This window comes from Mastigoproctus giganteus, chromosome 4 (genome assembly GCF_048544385.1).
Source record: "Mastigoproctus giganteus isolate SK-2022 chromosome 4, ASM4854438v1, whole genome shotgun sequence".
In the NCBI taxonomy this organism is placed as follows: domain Eukaryota; kingdom Metazoa; phylum Arthropoda; class Arachnida; order Uropygi; family Thelyphonidae; genus Mastigoproctus; species Mastigoproctus giganteus.
Window position 1 is genome coordinate 88227289 of NC_143578.1, and position 25347 is coordinate 88252635.

The window sequence follows — 25347 nt, forward strand, 5'->3', positions numbered from 1 at the left end:
GTACATAAGTTAATATATTTTATACAAATATGGACTCTAAAGAAATGAAAAGTGGAATTAAAAGAAAACACGTTACTTTAACATCATTATCAAGCTCAAAGTGATAGAACAACTTGAAAATGGTATTCCTGGAAAAAAAATTGCTGAAGAATTTGGTATTGGCCAACAGACTGTGTCAGATATTAAAAAAGAAAAAAGAATCTATAAATGCATTTGCTTTAAAATTCAATGTGGGGAGTGATAAAAGCAGTGTATCAAATAAACAGGCATTAAAAAAAGCCAAAAGAAGTGTTGTTGGAAGAAGCTGTATTTAAGTGGTAATCACAGCAATGATAAAGTGGCATTGGCATCACACACCAATGGTGCCTCCGTAGCGAGGTGGGAAGGAGCAGCAGTGCATAGCACATGCTTCTTGATTAGACCGGGGTTCGAGCCCATCACCACCAAATACGGAGGATGCAGAAAGGTCAAGGAATGACCATCGTATGGCCTTAGTTGCTAATGCTCCTAAAAAAAAAAAAAAAAAACAAATAACAAATAACAATCACACACCAACGCCACCTGATAAGTGTATAAAAAGACAATACTGTACATTTATCCATCTATCGATGGATAAATGTATTGTCTTTTTATAGTTTTTAAACAAAGGCTCTACAGTGATATATTTTTTTATTTATTTTCATCAGCACTACCTATATCATTAAATTTTCCATTTATTTGTGTTCTAAATTTTTTCCTCTTTTAGGGCCGTCTTTTTCTTCACTGAGCGGGATTATTGCTTATGTCTGGTGACCTCTTCCCCCCTCAATTAATCCAGATTAGCTAGGGTTTACTGTATATGTATGTATATATACATATAAATGTAAAGCTGGAAGTGTAAGTTAGACAAAATGTCAAAAGTCAAGAGGAAAAAGATAGCAGAAATATGAGAAAATACATGCTAAATTTAAGACTAAAAAGTATGTAGAAGTATGGCAGGATGGTAACAAACAAGACTATCTAAAGATATAAAACAGCAGTGGCTGTAATTTAAAGAATAGCGTTGTGCAAAACAGCAGATAGCTAATTTTAAATTGATATAAAATATAATACCAGTGAGTTAAAACCAGGAGAAAAAGTGGAAAAATAAAAATAAGTTGGATATGACAAATGCACCAGAGAACACAAAGCAGCAGCAAAGGATGCAGATGATATATATATATATGTATATTGTAAGAAATATAACAGTTAAATGTAAAGTTACACAGAATGCCAAAAGCCAAGAAGAAAAGTTCAGTTTGTATGATAAAGACGATTAAAAAGGAGTGACGAAAAAAATGATTAAATAAGAACGAAAAATAAAAGTAATGGCCACTGGTATCAGATAAGAGCAGGAAAATTTGGCTATAATTCAAAAAGGGGGAGTAGAGTAAATATGCAATTAAATCTGATGACAATAAAAGTAAAACATGATATGATCAGGTATTTCATCAGGGGACTACACCTGACCATGCATCAAAAGACTGTGTTTTTATATGTATGTATGTATGTATATATATATATGTATAAGAAATAGAAATAATTGATAAAGGACACAGTAAGATGGGAAAGTTATTAACAACAACTTGCCAGGCCTAATGGAAGAAGATATGAGAAGAAAAGAATGTTAAGAACCTAATAAATTAAGTGGAAATAATGGCTGAATTAATAAGCCAAATCATATTTACAAAAGCTAGAAAGGAAGTGGTAATTAATGCATATTAAAAATAGTAATAAATGAAAATAAAAATGAGAATAATAATGAAAATAAATTGGTACATAGATCAGGTATTTCATCAGGAATTAAGTGGAATTATTTCCACTTAATTCCACTTAATTTATTAGGTTCTTAACATTCTTTTCTTCTCATATCTTCTTCCATTAGGCCTGGTACGTTGTTGTTAATAACTTTCCCATCTTACTGTGTCTGTGTCCTTTATCAATTATTTCTATTTCTTATTTTATAGTTGTATCCTGTTCTGTAGCCTTGCACGTCCAGGTACATCTATTTTTTTTTACCAGTTTTATATACTATGTATATATATATATATATATATATATATATATATATAGGGTGATTCACTACCAGTGCGACAAACTTGCAGGAGGTGTAGGGGGCACAAAGACGAATCGGAATCCATAGCATTGCAGGGTCCGAAATGCCTTCATCATGCGGTAGAGGACGTTGAACGGGAGGTCGCGTGAACAGCGATCCCGCTGGAAGTCAGCATTTGCGAACTGGATCCCGAGGCAGTAGGATGAACGAGTATTCAAACGTTGAACTGGCTGACATGCACCTCGCGTATGGAGCTGCGGACTGTAATGGGCGCGTCGCTCTACGCTTGTACCAGGAACGTTTCCCGCACAGGCATGCTCCTCATCATACGATATTCGCACGTGTGCACAGAAGGTTACGTGAGACTGGTTGTTTCACGAGAGGTACCATGAATTGAGAGCGAACGACAAGGACACCAGACAATGAGAAGAATGTCCTACGTCTTGCAGAAGGCAATCCGAGTACGAGCTCGAGTGATAGGCCAACGATTGGGTATTTCCTAATCCACTGTATGGAGGATACTGTCAACAAACCAAATGAGTTCATACCATCTGCAATGCATCCGATCATTGGAGCCTGCGGATTATCCACTCCGGAGGACTTTTGATACTTGGTTTCTTCAACAGAAACGGTTCGCAAATGCTGACTTCCAGCGGGATCACTGTTCACGCGACCTCCCGTTCAACGTCCTCTACCGCATGACGAAGGCCTTTCGGATCCTGCAATACTATGTGATTCTGATTCATCTTTGTGCTCCCTACACAGCCTGCAAGTTTGTCGCACTGGTAGTGAATCACCCTGTATATATGTGTGTATACACACAGTGTTGAGCTGTGAATATTTTAACAATAGGCTCGCAGTTTTTCCGACTTTCTACCGAGTAAATCTGGTCAGTCACTGAAGTGACATCATCCGCAGCTTCTGCTAAAGGTGCTTCCCACGCTCACACTACTAGCAGCGTGATAAAAGCGCGTGATGCATTTTTCGTGACTGGTATGATATCTCGAGTCAGGGGGTGGACAGATGTGGTTTATTACCCCCTTAACCATGCGTATAAGTGAATGTGTAAAATGTTCAAAAAAAAGTCGTGAATTAGGGTTAAATTTGAAAGTGCCTGCAATTGTGTCCAGACACGATGGAAGGAGTACATGATGAGAGCCTTGTCAATCAATTCGGCCCTGGAAAGATTCTGCAAGGCTCAAGGGGTAGAATTTTTTTCAGCCTGGTCTGTGCTTGTTAACAGGAGAGACTGCTTTTACAGGGATGGGATACACTTAAATAGAAAGGGTGCAAGAATATTTACTGATACTATCGAGGCAGTGTTAGGTGGGTCGGAAAACTGCTAGCTTGGGGGGGGTTTCAGGGACTGATGGTAGTCATCGTGAAACAGGTGGGGGTTGTGTCAGGGTAAATGGGAATAGGTACATGTATACTTGCTGGTATACCAATGCTAGAAGTATAGTAAATATAATTGAAGAATTTGAAGTGTTGGTCAAGACATCAAAGGCAGATATTGTTGGGATAGCAGAGACGTGGTGTCACACAGATATAAGGAATGCAGAACTGGAATTTGAGGAGTACAATGTGTACAGCAAGGATAGACAGGATATGAAGGGAGAAAGTGTTATGCTGTTAATTAAGAAAAACATAAAATCAAAAGAAGTGCATCCAGTTGATATAGATGAACAGTGCACTGTTGAGTCAGTTTGTTGTGACATAAGCACTGCGAAAGCAAAAATAAGAGTAGGAGTGTATTATAGGCCTAATGACTTGAATGAGTACAATGAACAATTGTACAGAGAAATAGAGTGGGCTAGTTGTTGTTGTTGTTATGGGATTTCTGGTGCAAGGGCTACATAGGCCATATTGTGCCAGTGGGCTAGTAAATCAGAATGTCTTATAATGGGGATTTTAACTTCCCAGATATTGACTGGAACTTGTTTTGGTTTTTTTTTTTTTTTTTTAGGAGCATTAGCAACTAAGGCTATATTGCTCCGGGATATGCAGTGGTCATTCTCTGAACTTTCCGCATCCTCCGTATTTGGCTGTGACGGGCTCGAACCCCGGTCTAATCAAGAAGCATGTGCTGCGTACTGCTGCTGCTCCTTCCCACCTGGCTGTGGAGGCACGTGGAACTTGTGGGTTGGTCACTCATACACTAGTAAGCCTTTTTGGATTTATTGGATGATTGTTTTCTGCAGCAGCATGTTCGAGGGGCAACCAGAGAGGATAATACTCTTGATCTGGTTATCAGCAATGATCATTCGTGTATTAAGAATTTGCAGATAAAGGAACCACTAGGTGGCAGTGATCACAGTATACTGATGTGGGATTTACTTAAAGATATAATTACCATCAGGGGTAAAGGAAAGGGTTTTTGCTTCCGTAAAGGTGAGTATAGTGGTCTCAGACAGTTTTTAAATTCTGTACAGTGGGATCAACTGACGATTTTACCAACAATAAATTCTAAGTGGGAAGCATTCAAGGAATTAATTGTGGATGCTACTAAAAGTTTCATACCTATTAAGAAATATTGTTCAAGTTTAGGCCTAAATCATTATCAAATGAACTAATGAAACTCGTGACAGAGAAGAAAAATGCATGAGATGCATATAAATTATCAAGCAACTCAGAAGCCTATGGCAGATATAAGCTAGTCTGTAATCAGGTCACAAAGGAGTTTAGGCAGGTGAAGGCGGATTACAAGAAATCTTTGACAAAAGATACTAAGAAAAATTGCAAGGATTTCTTTACTTATATAAACTCTAAAAGGAAGGGGATGAATCTGATTGGTCCACTTCATATTGATGGTTCGACTGTTGATGATCTTGCTCAGATAGCAAACAAACTAAATGAGTATTTTGCATCTACATTCATACATGAGGAATTATTAAGGTTTGAAAATGGCAGAAGGTTATCAAATTGTAGCAAGGTGCTTAATGATTTTGTAATAACTGAGAGCAAAGTGGAGGAGAAATTGGGATCTATCCAGTTATATTAAAGGAGGCAGCAAAGGAAGTAAGCAAACCTTTAGCCATAATTATGAGAGCATCCTTGGAGTCACAGGAGGTCCCCCACGGACTGGAGATGTGCAAATGTATCCCCAATTCACAAAGGGGGATTGAAGGGTGACACAAGTAATTACAGACAAGTTAGTTTAACTTCTGTTCCGGATAAAATAATGGAGTCACTGGTTAAAGATATGATTAAAGAGGCCTGTGCGCTCTGGATTCATTATAAATATCAAATTACTGTTGCTCAGAGCGAAACGGATACAAAAATAGTTTGTGACAAGTTTAATAATAGGAAAATATACAAAACCTGTCATTAAACTATTAAACTTGTCACAATCTATTTTTGTATCCTTTTCACAGCATGGGTTTGTTAACGGAAAGTTTTGTCTGACAAATTTGATAGGATATTATGATGTGGTTCTTCTTCTTCTTCTTCTTCTTCTTCTTCTTTGGTCCTTAGCTGGCAGCTGGGGGAGGCGGTTGGCCACGCAACCAGTATGCTGCTGTAGGTGCCGCAGGGTTTTGGACTTGCTCTGTGATGTTCTTCCATACCTTACGATCCATGGCTTCAGTCCTGGCCTGGTTAAGGTCGAGACGTCGGCTCTTCAAGTCATCTTCCACTTGCTTGGCCCACGTTTTCCTAGGCGCGGTCCGTTGGATGCTCCATTCGGTGGGTCGTTGTCTCCAAAGGAGTGTGGATGGTATTCTGTTCGTGCCCATTCTACATACGTGGCCAAACCATCTGAGCCTTCGCTTCTGGATTTGGTCGGCAATGGTTGGTTGCTGTTGGCATCTGGCGCGGATGGTATCATTAGTGATGCGGTCGCGAAGAGAGATGCCCAAGATCTGCCGCAGGCATCGCATTTGGAATACCTCAAGTTTGTTCAAATCTAACTTGAGACAAATCCATGTTTCCGATCCGTAAAGAAGAATGGGCAGGATCAAAGTCCGGAAGAGTCGGATTTTAGTCGGAAATGTTGGTCCTCTTCCACAGACACCATTTGAGCGAGGCGAACGCAGTGGCCGCCTGTCCAATTCTGCTGTGGATTTCCATGGTGGATGCAACTTTCTTCTCCTGGACCAGCGACCCAAGGTATTTAAAGTCCTGCACTTGCTCGATCTGGACACCTTCGAGATAGATGGTGGCTTGCGACCCATCTGTTGTCAGGGCCTTTGTCTTACCAGCATTGATCTTCAAACCGTATGGCCGGGCAATGCGGGCAATGTCGTAGAGGATGTCCGTGGCTTCAGCGTCGTTACCGGCAAGGATAGCACTATCATCAGCAAACATCAGGTCAGTCACATAGTGATCCTTGTCATATTGTATGCCCTGTCTGTTTCTGAATGCTTGCCTCATAATGGCGTCGACCACGATGTTGAAAAGCAACGGGGAGGCTACATCCCCTTGGCGGACTCCAGTTTGGATGGTAAATTCTTCATATAAATCATTCTGGATGCGCACCTGGCTGGTTAAACCGTTGTATGCAGTTTGGAGGAGTGTGATGACTTTTCGAGGTACATGTTCAACCTCTAGTAGTTTCCATAAGGCAGGCCGGTGGACACAGTCGAAAGCAGACTTAAAGTCAATGAAAACAATGACGGTTCGCTGTCCACACCGGATCCTCTCCTCCATCAGCTGACGAATGGCAAAGATTTGATCACAGCATCCTCGCCCGGGTCTAAATCCTGCCTGTTCTTCTCGACTGGTTTGCTCGCGATGTTTTTGCAGTCTTGACTGGATGATCTTCATAAAGACCTTTCCGATGATGGAAAGGAGGCTGATGCCACGGTAGTTCTTGCAGTCCCGGTTATCACCTTTCTTGTGGATCGGTACGATAATAGCTTATCGTACCGATAAGCCCATCTGCCCAAATTATCTAGATCCTGTTGCAGTAGCACACTGCCATTACTGTCATTAACAACCCTGCCAACCTTTGTATCATCTGCAAACTTCGACACTAAGCCTGATATACCTTCATCAATATCATTGATAAATATACAAAAGAACAGTGGACCCAACACCGAACCCTGTGGGATTCCACTAATAACTTTAGTCCAAGAAGAGCAGCACCCATTGATTACCACCCTCTGTCTTCTCTCACTTAACCATCCTTTTATCCATTGTAGCAACTTACCCTTAATACCATTCTGCTCCAATTTGTAGAATAGTCTTCCATGCGCAACAATGTCAAAACTTTCCTGAAATCCAAATATATGATATCAAAATAATTTTTTGCATCCAGTTCCTTTTTAACCACATCATAATATCCTATCAAATTTGTCAGACAAGACTTTCCCTTAACAAACCCATGCTGTGTCTGAATTATTGCTGCAGTCTTGTCTAGATGATCCTGCAATGCATCTTTAACCAGCGACTCCATTATTTTACCCGGAACAGAAGTTAATCTAACTGGTCTGTAATTAAGTGGCAACTGAAGTTTAACTTTGACAAATGCAAAGTACTGCATATGGGTAGAAGTAACCCCAGAGAAACGTACCAACTGTGTGGTAATACACTTAAGGTGGTAGAAAATGAAAAAGACCTGGGAGCAGTCAGATATGAAGTTTTCTGAGTAATGCAGACAGGCTGCCAGGGCAGGTCATGGGGTTTTGTTAATGATATATAGGAATTTTGCTAGCTGGGAGAAGGAGGTGATTGTCCCTCTGTATAAGGCAATGGTCGGGCCACGCCTTGAGTACTGCGTACAGGTCTGGAGGCCTCATTTTAGGAAAGATGTAGATTTACTCGAGCGGGTACAGAGAAGGGCAACAAGATTGGTGAGGAGCATGCCACTACTGCTGCTGCTGCTACTACTACTACTACTACGTTCCTAGGTCTATCTAAAAAAGAAAAACAACTTAAAAACTGATCATCATGCCTTGCCTTATGATGTTAACTGGATATGACAGTGTCTGGAATTCTAACTTTTTAGAATTTTTTAATAGTATGACTTGACAATTATGCTTCCGGAAGTTACTACCACAGCAAGTATGATTACAACAATACAAATATTTGTCAACCGTCTCACATTTTTGTTACATTCCATTGTTAAGTTTCCCCTAACAGCTGCGTATGTCATTTCAACTACAGGGTTGTTACATCAATTGGTGCTATTTTACAGAGATATTTAGATACGTTGCACTCGCAAATATACATCTCTTACTTTAGATATCATAAATCCATTGCATCTTGTCTTCCAGAAATTATGAAAATCTGTGAAAGATCAATAATATATTTACAATAAAAAAGCTCTTTTATTTCTATATATACAAATCAAAATACCTAAAAGAAACGCGAAGGATGTTTCGCATAAACCCTCTACCGCGCTTGCTCGGCACAGCGCAACTTTTTTATTCGTCTTTTTTTTTTTAACAACTAGGGAAATATAATGAATACATTTTTTTTATGATAAAATTTTAATACTGCAAATAAAAAATAACACGAAATATTTCCCATATCACAAATAACATAAAAACTATCACAAAACATTCCACAATATAAAAACAAATATTACCTAAAAAACAAACTTTCTAGAAAAAGTACACAAAAAATCACAGATTACATGAAAAAAAATTATTTCACAATATATTCAAGAAAAATTTATTCCAAAAATTGCCATATACAATTTACTTCTTTATTAAGATTTGTTGTTGATCTTCTGCTTTGCTCAATAGTGATGATTACAGAGGAATGATTTGACTTAATGATCTGGATCAAATTGAAGCAATAGTTTTCCATTTAGACGTATGGTCATCATAAAACTGCAACGTGTTTAATTGTCAATGTTAGTCATTCATTCATTCACACAATATCATTCATTACGCTGAAAGCTCGTTCAGCTTCAGCACTACCAATTGGAATGGTTTCAAAGATATTTCTGGCTTTCTTAATTGAAAGGGAATTTCACTCGATTTAAAGATAAACTGCCTTCAACAAAATCTCTAAGATCATTAATTTTTATTTCATATTTTATCAAAAAACGTCAATTTCTTATTCGGTTTTCACTGTCTTGCCACCCAGACGAAAGTTCTTTGATATTCCACGATTTCGGGTAGCGTATGTTTAAAATTTCTTTCAGATGGTATCGTTATTTTATTTATTTAATGTAAAATCACCCTGTTGCATTAATAACTAATTCTGTTAGGCGCCTCCGTAGCCAGGTGGGAAGGAGCAGCAGTGCATAGCACACGCTTCTTGATTAGACCGGGGTTCGAGCCCGTCACCACCAAATACGGAGAATGCGGAAAGGTCAGGGAATGACCACCGCATATCCCGGAGCAATATGGCCTTAGTTGCTAATGCTCCTAAAAACCAAATAACAAACAAACATAATTCTGTTAGGATAAAACAATGCATTAATAACTTGTCACGAGGTAATTTTTTTACTTTCAATTTGATTCCTTTAAATTCTTTCCACTTCAACATGCTCTCAATTTTAACTTCATAATTTCCTTCAGAAATTTTCAATTAGCAGTAGCATTGATAGTTCGAATAATTAATTTATATGCCTTTACCATTGTAATTCTGTAAAGCTTCTGAAAGATAAGAGAGCTCCTGCAGGATGTCAATCATTAGTGCTAAATGGTTAAGAAATTCCAAATTTAAAAGTCGATTTAATAATCCGGAGTATTTAACTTCTGATTCAAAATGGTTGCACAAAGCGGGATAATTCCTCCAACCCGCAATTGCCGTCCGCAAGCTACAAGCTGCTCATCATGGCCCGAACACATGACCAACTTTATAGTTTCCACATCAAGTTCTTTAGCAATCATCCTTAATTCATGCTAGTTTTTTGGAGATTGGTGATGCAGTTTTTTTTTTTTTTTAATTATTGCCTGTATGCCATTATATTTTAGAACATTTTCTACACAGTGAAAGGCTCAACAAAGTTTCAAAATCTGTCAACATTTCGCCTTCGTAAAGTTTATATAATGTTTTAGTTGCCTCAATCCCCTCTCCCCCTCCACTTTGCTACTGTCACTAGTTCTTTGAATACAGTGCAAAATTTCACAATCACATGGATATTCAGCTTCTGTGACCAAGTAAACATAGACAGGAGAAATTTACTGGAAGGCATGGATCACTCACTTCTCCGAAGAACATATGCCCATTTGTCGGAGTTGTTTTTATTCGTTTTAAAGACACAAGGGCTACTGAGGCCAAATTGTGTCTATTCATTGTTTAATTGCATGACCCTCTCCTTATAGTTATTAAATTATATACTTTTGTATAGGCCAATACATTTTAAGTATATTAAAAGTTCTTCAATATTTGCATCGTTTCCTAGGATATGAGATAAATCATGTGATATGTTAAGCCTGGAAACTGATTGAAAAGTGTTTGACGAGATGTTTGAAAATAAGGGACAATCAAGCAAATCAAGCAAATGGCGAACGATAAACTGACTGTTACAGGACGAGCACTGAGATGGGCTTTCTTCCAATAACAAGTAGAGATGGGTATGATGCATATGTCCAATTTTGTCGGAGTAAAGGGGAATCACAACTCAGGTTGACCAGAGGCTATTATCTGTGTTGGGAATCTTCTTAATCCTCTGACTGGCTATGGAAAGCATATTGACTAGCGTGACTTCTTGGTATGTGACTGTTCAGATTTTATGGACATCACTAATATTGTGAAACAGTAATCCTTTTCAACCTTAATTCGTGCTTTCTAATTACTTAAATTTCCTAAAGGCCAGAAATGAGAACAATGCATACAAAGTTCTCTCCTAATCTGTTTGTTATATGGGAATTTTCTTCCTTCAATGGAAACTATTTTAAATGTAATTACCAAGGGGAATCAAAAAAATTTGCTATAAAGAAATTCGTTAAATAGAGGTTGGGCTGTAATTAAATCAAAAATGAAGTAATTTTGAAATACATAACTGATCGATTGTGCCATTAAATTGCTGGGAATGCCCCCCCCTACCCCACCGTAGTTTCGGCTCTGGATACTCAGTAATTGATTTCAGGATTTAATTTGTAAAATAAATGATAGTCTCAACAATGGGCTAGCAAATTTTCAAAAAAAAAATAACAATGGGCTCTCACGAGCCCACTATAGCTCATCACTGTATATATATATATATATATGTATATATATATATTTGAATAGTGTTTAAAATAGTTGGAAACGGAATTTTTCATAATAAAATAAAATAGTACAGCATACATCAGAGGCAGCAAAAAACATATTCCTCTACATGATGCTTGAAATATAATCATATAAATAAGAATAAGAGTTAAAATAAAATAAGGCCAGCAGTATGGTAAGACAAGAGTGAAAATAATCAAAATTAAACTAAATCAAACCGGGGGGGGGGGGGGGGAAGAGAAGGGTAACAAGAGTAAAAATATTGCAGTAGAAACTCTAAAATAATTTTGAAAATCTAAATGAAAGAATAATAATTCATTGAATTTTGGAAGCCAATTAAATAGAAATATAGCGGTACTCCCTCTGATGGGTACCAGGTCCAAATTTATGTGAAATATCACCAACAGAGGTGTTAACCACTACAATAAAATAAAACAAAATAAACCAAAAATAGGCTGATCATTATGCCCCATCTCGACAGAGATGGGACATAATTCTGCTCTAGATTGAAGTATAATTTTAGTCTAAATGTAATTTAAATGCAACACACGAAACTAAGAGATGTGAAAATAATAATGCTAACCCTAATTCTTATTTGACAGCAGAAAAACCTACACTATTTTAGATTATTATGTACTACACAATACAGTTGCATAGTACAGTTGCCCTCACAGGTAACACAATTGACATAATCAGCATTCTTTTTACATCAGGTGGTAAAGACCTGAGTTCGAATCCTGTCAATGAAGCAAAGAATTTTTATGGACCTTTTTTTGCAATATGGCTTAGTCAGTCTTATGCAAGGGTAGCATGGTTTTTCTTTGATGAAACTGACAAATAGACCACAGAACACACACACACACACAACTTACAGACAGTATATATGATGCAATGTGGGTTACAAAGCCACTGATGTGTCTGAACCCTACAACAATAGCAATACAATTACATTATAAAATCACATTTGTATTGCTATAAATTTATAGTTTATGTACATAATAAAAACATTAATGATATTATTGATTACACTCTTGCAAAACTGTATAGAAAACCTAGTTTTGCATTGCTGTAAATTTTCTCCCAAAACAAATGTTACAGTTTAGATGATTGTCCCTGTAGCCTCATATTTGTTATACACTGATGTAAAATGATTATGCATTTTATTGAGGAGAAAATAAATTAAAGAGAAAACTAATTAGACATATTGATTAGACTCCAGTCCCCATGACTGCCTTTTCATTGTGACCAATGTTTTAAATTAACATTATGTAATAAGATGGAAAAAATATACCAGCAGCAAACAAATACAGTTGTGGTACCGTTAGGTCTTGTATAACAGATACTATTTTCCACTACTATTTTGTTGGCCCACCGTTAGCTTTAATTACCATTTTGTACCTTTCTGGCATAGAGTAGCATTATATCAGATTCTTGATATAATCACTGCTTAGTTCATGGTATACCAGATGTGAATAATGATTTCTTGCAATGTTGTCTTGCTTGCTGGCTTTTAACAGTAATTTTCTGCTCCATAACACTCCAGCAGTTTTCAATAAGGTTCAAATCAGAAATATTTATTAGAAATGAAAAGGTTCAGATATTGCAGTCTTGCACAACTTTCTTCACCTAAAGATAAAAAAGAATTGATAAAACAGACAGTGTTTGAAACAAGTTAAAATTAGCATACTAGAAATTGTATTTCTAGTATGCTAATGAAGAGGATAATCATCCTGCAATTACCTATGGCAGATATAAGCTAGTCTGTAATCAAGTCACAAAGGTGGTTAGGCAGGCAAAGGCAGATTATGATAAATCTTTGGCAAAGGATGCTAAAAAAAACAGCAAGGATTTTTTTACTTATATAAACTCTAAAAGCAAGGGGATGAATCTCATTCGTCCACTTGATATTGATGGTTCGACTGTTGATGATCCTGCTCAGATAGCAAACAAACTGAATGAGTATTTTGCATCTACATTCACACATTAGGAATTATTAAGGATTGAAAATGCCAGAAGGTTATCAAATTGTAGCAGTGTGCTTAATGATTTTGTAATAACTGAGAGCAAAGTGGAGGAGAGATTGTTGAAGTTAAACTTAAGAAAAGCACCGGAGGTGAATGGAATCTGTCCAGTTATATTAAAGGAGGCAGCAAGGGAAGTATGCAAACCCTTAGCCATAATTATGAGAGCATCCTTGGACTCAGGGGAGGTCCCCCACGGACCGGAGATGTGCAAATGTATGCCCAATTCACAAAGGGGGATCGAAGGGTGACACGAGTAATTACAGACCAGTTAGTTTAACTTCTGTTCCAGGTAAAATAATGGAGTCACTGGTTAAAGATGCATTAGAGGATCATCTAGACAAGACTGCTGTAATAATTCAGACACAGCATGGGTTTGTTAAGGGAAAGTCTTGTCTGACAAATATGATTGGATATTATGATGTGGCTACAAAGGAATTGGATGCAAAAAATAATTTTGATATATACTTGGATTTTAGGAAAGCTTTTGACACTGTTGCACAGGGACGACTACTGCACAAATTGGAGCAGAATAGTGTTAAGGGTAAGTTGCTACGATGGATAAAAGGATGGTTGAGTGGGAGAAGACAGAGGGTGGTAATCAATGGGCGCTGCCCTTCGTGGACTAATGTTATTAGTGGACTTCCACAGGGTTCGGTGTTGGGTGCTCTGTTGTTTTGTATATTTATCAATGATATTGATGAAGGTATATCAGGCTTAGTGTCAAAGTTTGCAGATGATACAAAGGTTGGCAGGGTTGTTAATGATAGTGTTCTACTGCAACAGGATCTAGAAAATTTGGGAAGATGGGCTGAGAAGTGGCAACTGAAGTATAAAATGGTAAATGCAAAGTACTTCATATGTGTAGAAGTAACCCCAAAGGAACGTACCAACTGTGTGGTACTACACTTAAGGTGGCAGAAAATGAAAAAGACCTGGGATTAATTGTGCAGTCAGATATGAAGTTTTCTGAGCAATGCAGACAGGCTGCCAGGGCAGGTCATGGGGTATTGTCAATGATATACAGGAATTTTGCTTGCAGAGAAAAGGAGGTCATTGTCCCTCTGTATAAGTCAATGGTCAGGCCACACCTTCAGTACTGCGTACAAGTCTGGAGGCCTCATTTTAGGAAGGATGTATATTTGCTTGAGCATGTACAGAGAAGGGCAACAAGATTGGTGAGGGGAATGAAGGGATCCTCTTACCAAGAGAGGCTTACGTTCTATAAATTGCAGTGGCTGGAGACTGGGCACCTGCAAGGTAATCTGATTGAGGTGTATAAGGCCTTGAATGTGTTGAGCATGCTGAATTCTGATGGGATTCTTTCAATTGTTCAGATTACGAACCTAGTAGGCATAAATTCAAATTAAGAAAAGACAGATGCAGAATAGATGTGTGGAAATTTGCATTTAGCCAGAGGGTGGTTAATTGCTAGAACAAACTTCCATCTGTCATTGTGGAAGTTGATAGGTTAAATAAATTTAAGGAGGAACTGGACAAACATTTAAAGGGCATGCTTTTGTGAATTTTTTTTTTTTTTTTGATGATGCTGCATAAGCTCATACACTTGCTTTATTGCACCACATGCCACTATTACTACTACTACTACCTTGGGCAAATGCCATAACAAACCTAAAATATGCCATCGCTACTGCCATCTGTGGAATAAATAAGGAAACATAAAAGAGAAAATGCGAATTTAGATGCAACCTCCTTCAATCAGCATATCCAAAAGAACATGCCGTTGTTGTTGTTATTTTGTTTTTAGGAGCATTAGCAACTAAGGCCATATTGCTCCGCGGATATGCAGTGGTTATTCCCTGACCTTTCCGCATCCGCTGTATTTGGTGGTCACGGGTTCCAATCCCTGTCTAATCAAGAAGCGTGTGTTACGCACTGCTGCTCCTGCCCACCTGGCTACAGAGGCACCAAAAAAACATGCAAATATGCAACTCAAAATTAAAAAATTGTAATAAACAGTGATTGAACTTAAATAACTCAAACAATTATAACTGTTAAAAAATAAAGTGCAGCCATTATCAACCCACTGCAGGATGGAAGCCTCCTCAACAATTCATGCTGAGGGAAATGGACCATAATCTGCCATGCTGGTCCAGTGCGGGTTGGCAGATCGACCGTATTCAGCAGTCAGGGGCTTGAACCCCGGTCTACTCAAAGAGCATGTGCTACTGCACTCCCGCTCCTGACCACTCAGCTACGGATGTACCTCTGTACTGTTAATTTAAACCAAATGATAGAATAAATTAAAACATGATGAACAATCTGAGTGGATTCATAAATGTTTGGTTTAAACTACGATCTGAAAAAACTAAATAAAAGAAAAGGGAGACTTGGAGGAATTATTTTTTGTTTGGTATAGGGATGATGATGTTCATAGGAAAAAATAGCACCTTGTATTACCTTTAACCCTATCAACAGCAGTAATTATCTTTCTGCACTTTTTTCTGGTTTTAATGTTGTTAAAATTTAATATAAAACCTCTACTTTGTATTAAAGCTTTTATGTATTGTCATATGAATAGTCTGTTCCATTTCTTAATCTCATACATGATTTGTATACCTTTCCTGTGCTACTATTGTGATTCATTATTGCTTGTTTAGAAGCAAATGATTTTCTGTTTTATAACTGAAACATTATAAAATGCTAAACATTGAAGGTCTCAAAAAAAAAAAATCTTCCTCCAAAATTAATGTATCAAAAAGATTCTTATTCTTTTGCAGTCACAAGTAAAATAAAACTATAAAACAGGAAAACTTGTTTTTATCTTTTTAAATGTCAAAGCATTTCATGAAAATAATATATTCTTTTTTAGCCTGCTACAGTAAGCCGATGTGGTATGATTTATACAGAGCCATCCTCCTTAGGTTGGGAACCCATAGTGACATCATGGATAAAATTAATACCAGACACATGGAAGCAAGGGAATGAAGAGCTCATCCATGATTTATGTTTTTGGTTTATTCCAGCATGTGGAATATTTGTCCGAAAAAATTGTAAAGTAAGTTTATAATGGAAAAAGAAAGTTAAAAAAATTGGAATAATATTAATTTATAGGCAATCCTGTATAGTGCTTAAAGATCATGAAGCTAATGAAAACTTATAAAGTGTGGATTTCTAATTTGTTTAATTGCAATTAACCGGAATTTTCATTTCTAAGAATAAATAACTGTGCAAACTTGTCACCAGCCAATAAGGAGGTAATTCTACACAAATGAGATAAATGTATTTAAGGTTTCATACAAAGAACTATCTCTCTAAAACTAGACATGACTATTTAATACAAAACAACAAAGAATTTTTATCATAATTGAACCATAGCTAAAAGATATAGTTTTCAGATCAAACATTCCTAATTTCAAGTTTTTACAATGAATTTTGTGAGGTAAACAATAGGATTAAATTTGGCAAAATGGATTTTTATTTAAATATTCAATGATCAAGAAAATTTTTAACCTTTGTGGTCCTTTGTCACATCAAGTGTGCCTTTCTGTTTTGCCAATTATACAGCTTGTTTTCCTATTCTTTTGGCATAATTATTTAACTGCCTTTTATTTATACCTCATAAATAAATAATAACTCTAATAAATAATTTGAACTAATTAAATGTTTACATTCATTTGGTAACAGCTGATGGTTGTAATTTTTCTTAATTTTTTTTTTTTTTTGTTCGCTCTATATTTACTCTCTGCCAGAAACAAAGTATTTAGTCCTGGCACTGACATCTCATCAGTGTCATGATGAGATGTCAATGCCATTGACGAGATGTCAATGCCATACTTGTAAAAGCCTCTCTGATGGAGAAATTGAGAAACTATTATAACTTTCCAATTCAGAATTTGAGAAACTTGGAACTTGTCAATTCAGAATTTAATTTACTTTTGTCCGATAGTGATAATAATGTTATTTTAGCAGTGATGTAGCATCACTTGTAGTAGTGATGAAGAAATTGATAGTGACCTGTCAACTAATGCTAATGTGGAAAATTAGAGGTAAATGATGTTTCATTCAAACATTTTCCGTTTACTGTTTTGAACTGTGATTTTTGTTTGAGTAATTCAAGTATCCAAAAACTGAACTTGAATATTTTCATCTGATTTTACCAATTCTTAGTTTGAAAAAATTTTGAATGAAACAAGTAATTATGCCAAGGAAACTCTTTCAAGTAAGCTACTTTATGGTTGTTCCATATGGTTCAACTAGGTTTCCAAAAGGTTTTTTGGTGTGAAATAAAAAACTGATATAAAGGAATACTGGTCTGAAGAATGGACAGATAAAGGAGAGATTTCTGCAGATATTTTTGTTGTTGTACCTTTGCTGACCAACAAAAGAGTGCAGACAAAAATAATTCAAAGGTGGGAATCGAAAGTGAAGAATAGTGTTGGCTATCTTGATAAAAAAAATTGTTGAACATTTTGTTCCAGGCAGAAATATTGCATTAGATGAAAGTACTATTGGTTTTAAGGATAGAATTTCATTCATATGTAATACCCTCAAAAGCCAACAAAGTGGGTTCTTTAGGTATTTGTTTCAGCTGACTCAGAAACAGGTTACATCTCAGCTATTGTACAGTAGTTTGGCGAGATTACTGCTGACAGCTTGATAAGGTCAGACTTGATGTTCACATCAGGGATTATGCATCATCTCATCCAAAAACTTCCTAAAAAGTGTTATGGGTAGTGGATTTCATTTGTTCACTGACGATTTTACACTAAAATTAAAATAGCAGAACTACTACTTTTGTTTAAGGGTGGGCAAAAGAAAAGAAACAATTTAGTGTAGTGAGGCTTGCCCCAGAAAACCGGGATTGCATCCTGGTGAATGTTTCAAGAAATACCGCACATTAAAATCATGTAAATAATAAATATTTAAAATGGCTAAAATATTTCTATAATGTTTTTCCAATCAGTTTTATATAATAACACATGTAAGCTCAAAAATAAATAATTTTTGAAGGGCTCATATTCGGTATTCATTTTATTTGAGCTGGACTGGAATGGGAAAACAGTAGAAATAATGCTGGACAGCAAAGGTTGAAAAAAATGTTATATTAAGAATAAGAATTGGGTAATATTCTTTAAACTTTTACATATTAACTATTAAAACAGAATTTTTTATAAATAATTACAATTTAAACATAACAGTTTAACAATTGCAAAAATGAGTGACAACTCCCTTCCACAACAGGATGTGAACTGATAGAATTGAGGTGAGGCAAGGGATTACTGACCCACTCTGTGTCTATATGGTTTTTCATTACTCATAACAATTATTAGGCCTATAAAAGAGTCCTACTCTCTTTTTTGTTTTCCCAGTGCCTATGTCACACCAAACTGACTCAACATTGCACTAGCTGCCCATGTCCACTGAATGCACTTGATTTTATGTTCTTCTTAATTAAGAGCATAACCCCCCCCCCCCTTCTGTCTTGTCTGTTTTCTCTGTATACACACTGAATATGGGAAATACTGTGTGGGGATATCAGAGACATGAGAATGGCCCGGATATCCCCACATCAACATGCAAAGATACATGCAACTGTTTTAACTCTTAGTTACCCAACATAACCCACATATTTGCTTATTCCATGAGGTCCCCCATCAGGTCTTGAAATTCCAAACACCTTATTTTCCAGGCTGCTGCTTTTTCCAATAGAAGCAATACAAGAATCACTTTCACCTCTGTTATTACTGTTAGTCTGTGTATCACCCCTGCAGTTTCTGATCCACCTAACACTGCCTTGATAGCATCAGCAAATATTCTTGCACCCATTTTATTTAAGTGTATTCGATCCCTGTAGAATCAATCTCTCATGTTAATGAGCACAGACCACGCTGAGAAATATTCTACCCCAAGAGCCTTGTAGAGTGTCTCCAAGGCCGAACTGATTAACAAGGCTGTCATCATCTACTCCCTCCTAACGTATCTGAGCAGAAATATTGACACTCAGTTTCAATTATAACTTGTGATTCTTTCTCGATATTGCCCTGTGCTTGTTAATTAAATTCTCAGATCCCCTACTCTTAATATTATTAGTATCAACATGTATAACATCACTTTTTTTGCCCTTAAAATGATAGCTGCTCTACAGTGTCATCAGCTTTAGCCCCTGGCTGACCTAGACTTTTCCTATTCCACTTATCCTTTTTTTGGACAATATGTTTCTCATTCTCCTGACAATCAAATCACCAAGCATCTCTGTTGCAGCAGACGTTGTTGTATTGTCTAATGCTGGGGTATGGGCTGAAGTGTAGGGGTGGCCATCTGAGTGCTTGATGGGACTCACTGCTTTAATCCTTTGAGGCCCTCAACTCTCTTCTTCAAGCCCTCATATAATCTCTATAGAATGCCGAATTTCATCTTAATCTCTTTATGCTCTTTGCAATAACACATACAAAGGCATCCCCTATGGCTATATCATGTCCTGCCAAAGGTAGCTTTTTCAGAGGACACAATTAGCACATATAAAATAATCCTGTTTCATGGGAGAACTGCCCTCAGAACCTTCTCCCCAAACCAAAGAATTCCTCTTATATTGAGCCTTTTGCTTTGCTGCTCTAGTTCTGAAGCATGATTTTAGCCTAAAGTTAATATAAAAACAAATTTTGAAACTAAGAGATTTCGAAAAGATTAACACTACACTATTTTACAGCATTCTAAGTTACTTTATTACAACTACATAGTTTTATATTACGTTACATACTACACGATAAGGTTATGTTTTAAAAAAAGTTTTATTACTATAAATTTGTAGTTTATAGGTCTAACAAAAACACTTCTGATACTGATTATTACTATAACTTCTGATACTGATTATTACTATAACTTCTGATACTGATTATTACTATAACTTCTGATACTGATTATTACTATAACTTCTGATACTGATTATTACTATAACTTCTGATACTGATTATTACTATAACAATGATGGCAGAATTTGAACATTCTTGTATTAATCTAACACAGCGGTGGCAAAAGTTCAGGTTTTTTAAACTTCAAAGGCCAAGTAATGCAAAAATTCACCATCTTAATCAGAGAGATGATAATCATTACACTACTAAATATAAATTAAAAGTTACAAAAAAGTAATAATTTTTAAGCAATAAAGAAAGGTCCAGCTCTCAAAAAAAAAAATTAATTCACTCCAGCATAGTCTCAGCAGCAGATAATTAGTGATCTCTGTTCGGTTTATCAAAGGTTGGCATGATATTAAGTAAAAATATGCAAAATTCTTTGTTCAGATTAGAAAAAAGAAACATGAATATATTTTACTAATGACTTATAAAAGGATTTTGATTATTCAGAACTGATGTGCTCCTTATGTGATGTTGGTTCTTTTTCTGCCAAAACTAATCCCTTGTTCAGAATCTGAATTCCTCTTTTTTCATTGTTGCTCTTTTATCTTTCCTTTTCAGAGTTGGACTCATATTAGAGTCCAACCCTAATATTCTCTTTAAGGAAGAGATTATCTCTTCCTTAAAAACTAAGCAATAGTTCCTTATAGTTAACCAATACTTCAAACTTCTGTCTTCTCTCACTCAACCATCCTTTATCCATAGCAGTAACTTTCCCTGAATGTCTCACTGCTCCAATTTGTACAGCAGTCTTTTGTGTCCAACAGTATCACAATCTCCAGAAATTCAAGAATATATCAGATTTATTTTTTTGCATCCAGTGCCTTTGTTACTGCAACATAGTATCCAGTCAAGTTGGTTAGACAAGTTCGACCCTTAAAAATTCCATAATCTGATTGAAGTAACTACATGCCTGTCTAGTGTTACTTCTTTAATGGGGCATCTCTGTAGCCAGGTGGGCAGGAGCAGCAGTGCACAGCACACGCTTCTTGATTAGACCAGGATTTGATCCTGTGACCACCAAATATGGAGGATGCAGAAAGGTCAGAGAATGACCACCACATATCCCTGGAGCAATATGGCCTTAGTTGCTAATGCTCCTAAAAACCAAATAACAAACAAACGATATATTGATTGACAGGTAGGCGTGGCAAACGATGAAATGATTGGTGGTGATAGGTGCGACAGACAACAAGCTACTGTGTAGTCATTGGTTGGCATTATAATGTGTATTTATGAGTAAAGAATGGTGCATAATAGTTATGTGATGAATGGTAAACAGGTAATAGTAGTGATGAATCTTTTAAATATGGAAGAAATTTGTGAGGAAAATAAAACGTTGGTTGATATTTTGATGAAAACTAAATTAATAAAAGTTTCATTCCGTTCATTTTTATGTTCTTCATTGTTTTTTTCTCATTTTTAAAAACAGATTTTTGGAGTTCACGAGTGTTTTACTATATTTTTTATTTAGGTTTGGTTACGAAAAAAGGAAAAGGTTTCTTTATTTTTAGTTATATTTCAAAACCTTAACTTAAATGGTAGGCTAGGAAATAATAGAAAAGGTTTCCTTATATTTCGTGACCTAACCTTAAACATTAGGTTAGGAAATAATAGGAAAAGAAAGAAAGATTCTTTATATATATATATATATATATAAAGAATCTTTATATATATATATATATATAAAGATTCTTTATAAAGAATTCTTTATAAAGAAATCTTAATAAAGAATTCACTATATATATATATATATATATATATATATAGTGAATAGCTATTGAGGTGTTGATTGATGTTATGATATGTGTGTATCTGCATGATTGTCTTTAAAAATAAAAGTACAGTAATAAAAAATTAATATTTTGTTAATGTTAATAAACAGTTTATGTGCTAGTCCACCCATGATTCTAAAGAAAAAAGGTTAGGTTACCCCCTCCACTTCAGGAGGGGTTCAAGCTCCCATGAGATTCAAGTGGAAGTAACCTGACCTTTTTTCACCATTATGGAAAGCATTCATTAGGGCATGTACGATTAGGGCAAGTTACCATTGAGGCAAGTGACCATTAGTGCTTCTGAGTACTACTAAACTGATTTTATCATGTTTTGTGTTCATGCTCCAATCAGCACATCATTTGCCACGCCTATCTGTCAATCAATATATCGTTATCGACTTCTGCTCCAGACCGATAACAGCTATCGTCTGTTTACCGAGCAAGCAGCACTATCGGGAAACAAATTTTCCGCGTAAGTTATCCGACATTTCTCATCGTTCTCATGTTGTCTTTCTTTACCTTCGCGAAATTTTTTAGTGATATTTCCTTTAGTAGAATCAGTCCATCTTGACTGCAAAGTCTGCATTAAGTGTTGTGTGAGCCGCATTTTCTCTGCCTTGGTATTGTTGGCAGGATCAGTTGTAAATCCAAGGAATGTGGTGGATCTCTCCTTGGAAAGACTGTGCAGCAGCCCATGTCTGACCCCTTTCAAGTCCATCGGAAGTACACCAGTTAGCACCTGCAGAGCATGGGTGCTGACAGTGCAACAGGCCCTTGTAATGGTAAGAAGGATGGCACGTTGCATTGTTTCTAGTTTCTGCCTGTTTACAGCCATGATAGCTTTGTGGAACCAGACTCTGGATCCATAGCTGATAATGGGCACAAAGACAGCTCTGCAGTAAAGAAAGAGAGAGCACTCTTTTTCAGTCTCCAATCTCGTTGTGAAATTTTATTTATTTCACAGTTGCATTTCTAGTGCAGCATAGTTGTGAATTTTCTTTGTAAGGTGGGTTAGGTGCAGAGCAAAGGAGAGATTTTTATTCAGTATAATGCTAAGATATTTAAGTTCTGAGCACAATCAGATAGTCCTGTTCTGTATCTTTATTTGTGGTTGCCTTATGGGGGATGGAGCATCCCTTTCAATAGTTGGGATTTTTGTTTTTGCAGATAAGATCTGTAGGTAGTTACGATCAGCGCATTCCTGTAGAGTGACAAGAGTCCTGTTTGCAATGTTTTCTAATTGTTATCTGAAGTCTGCTACCAGAGTAAGGACCAGATCATCTGCATATGCCTGGGAAGCATCTTGTAGGTTCATGGTTAGAAAGCTGTCTAGTACTATATTCCATAGGACAGTTTCCAGAACTGAACCCTGGGGCATCCTCTGTGGACTTGTTGGGAAACCAACAAGCTGTATGGTGCTTTTACTGTTATACTTCTTTGTGAGAGATAGTATCCTTGATGCAATAGTAGAGGTTTTGTGGCAGGATGGCTGTACGGAGTCTGCCGAGGACGCTTGGCCACCAAAGTGAGTCAAATGCCCTGGCAAAATCGATTGAGGTCATCGGGAAATATTTTTTGGTGTAGTTTCTAGCAGCAGAGATGATGCTCTCCAGTGCATCCATAAATCCATATTGGTTTGGTGATTGTAGGCTTGCATTGTTATAGTGGGCAACTATTCTGTTATGCAATAGGTGCTCAGAAAGTTTACTAAAAGACTGAAAGAAGTGCTATGGGCCTGTATGAGTTTGGCTGGTCCTGTGGCTTGTTTGGGTTTTTCAGGATGAGGCATAATTGGCTTCTTTCCAGGCATATGGGAAGTGGCTGATGTATAGGCAGTGGTCAAACAGTTTTAGTGTGTGATCTGGGATGTATTCTACCATTTTTTTTTATTTCTTTATTATTTTGTGCTCTATTAAGTCCAGTCCACGTGTCTTGCGGTTTCTAACCTTGGCTGTTGGAAGAGTCAGTTCTTTCAGAGTGAAGGGAGGTTTGGTCTATTGAGTTGAGTATGCTTCATTTTCGTGGCAGAGCTGAACTTGGAACTGCTTGAAAATAGAGTCGAGGATATTATTTATTGTGCTTTGCCAGGTTGTTGTTATTGTGCTGTCTGCCAATTTAGTTGTTAGGATTACTTCACCTTGCGGAGTTTGTTTGTAGTCACTTTGTAGACCACCCAGGGATTCACGTTGCCCATTGTGAAAACGAGGTATTCCCAAGATTTCTTCTTTCTCTTCCGAATGAGATCAGTGAATTCATTTCACACTCGTCTATATTGTTGCCGGAGCACCTTGACCTCTGCCTCAGGCCAGGTCCTTCAGGCCACTTTGGAATATCTTCCTTTTGTGATTGACCCCACGGCTAAGCATCTGCAACTCCAGGCACCACCAAGGGACAGTGACATAGGGTTCTTCCTAACTGCTGCATTACATGTGTCCATAATCAGATTTGAGATTTTGCATTGATGCTGATCAGCTCCTATCTGACTTGGGTCTTCCAGTTGAAGTCTGCTTGCATGGGCTACCAGCGCTTCACAGAATAGCACCCAGTCTGCTTTATTAAAGCATATCTATGCACAAGCTTTCTTTGAATTTGGGTGCACAAAATAGAGTATTTCATCTCAAAGGTAATCACCTTGTGGTCAGAGGTTGTCCACACCTCTTGAACTTTCCAATCAAGTAGGTAGCCAGCTAGGGATCTAGTACAAGGGTAATATCAAGGTTTGAGTTTGCCAAAATTCCTCCATGTGTCGGCTGTTGTGAGTCTCACCACAATCATCCATGTCACTGTGCCATAACTGAGAGTGGTAGTTTAGGTCAGCACAAATTACAATCTTCTTGGTTGGGAGTTCCAGCTGAGCTGTTTGGAGGTATCTAGTCACTGGCATAATGTCATCTCCTGGTCTGCAGTAAAGTGAAATGGCATAGAGCTCCCCCAAGAGGGTGATCAGATGCGCACACATGGCCCAGGCCATGCAGAGATGGTCTATCCTCATAACAGTGGCATTTGAGTTTTGCACCATGACGACAGACCAGGGGGTGTCACCCTCCTTTTGTATTATCTTATATGCAAGGGGAGGGGTATCCCCTTACCTTTTTGTTATGGGTATAGGGTTCTTGCAACATTATCATGTCACAATTCTCCTCATGTGCCTCTATTCTTATCCACCACTGCACGAGCCCTCTGTGCATTTATTTGGAAAAATTTTAACTCTCTGTCTCTCTTTTATGGGGACATTGCCTAAAATTAACTTTTTAGGCAGTGTCCCCATAATCGGTTCTGATTTGGTGTATACTCTTAAATTTTAGATAGACAGGACACTTACTGTCCCTGATCGAGTGATTATTCTGAATCTGCTGGGCCTTACAGTTGATGCAGACAGGCACTGTAGACTTATTTGGGTTGTTGAAGTTGTGCCCTTCTTCGGAACAATTGCCACATGTAGAAACAGATAATAAAATCAAGTGCACAGTCTGGCCAAAACGGAAACACTT

The 25347-nt window shown here is 37.1% G+C and overlaps 1 protein-coding gene across 1 annotated transcript in view; it reads left to right on the forward strand.

Annotated features, from left to right (window-relative positions):
* The window catches only part of LOC150086891 (dynein axonemal heavy chain 7-like), a 1233418-nt gene that overhangs the window by 378942 nt on the left and 829129 nt on the right, over positions 1-25347 (forward strand). Inside the window, exon 23 of the mRNA XM_090372313.1 lies at positions 16040-16225. Within this exon, the coding sequence (XP_090228439.1) occupies positions 16040-16225 (186 nt within the window). The remainder of the gene's footprint in view (positions 1-16039; positions 16226-25347) is intronic.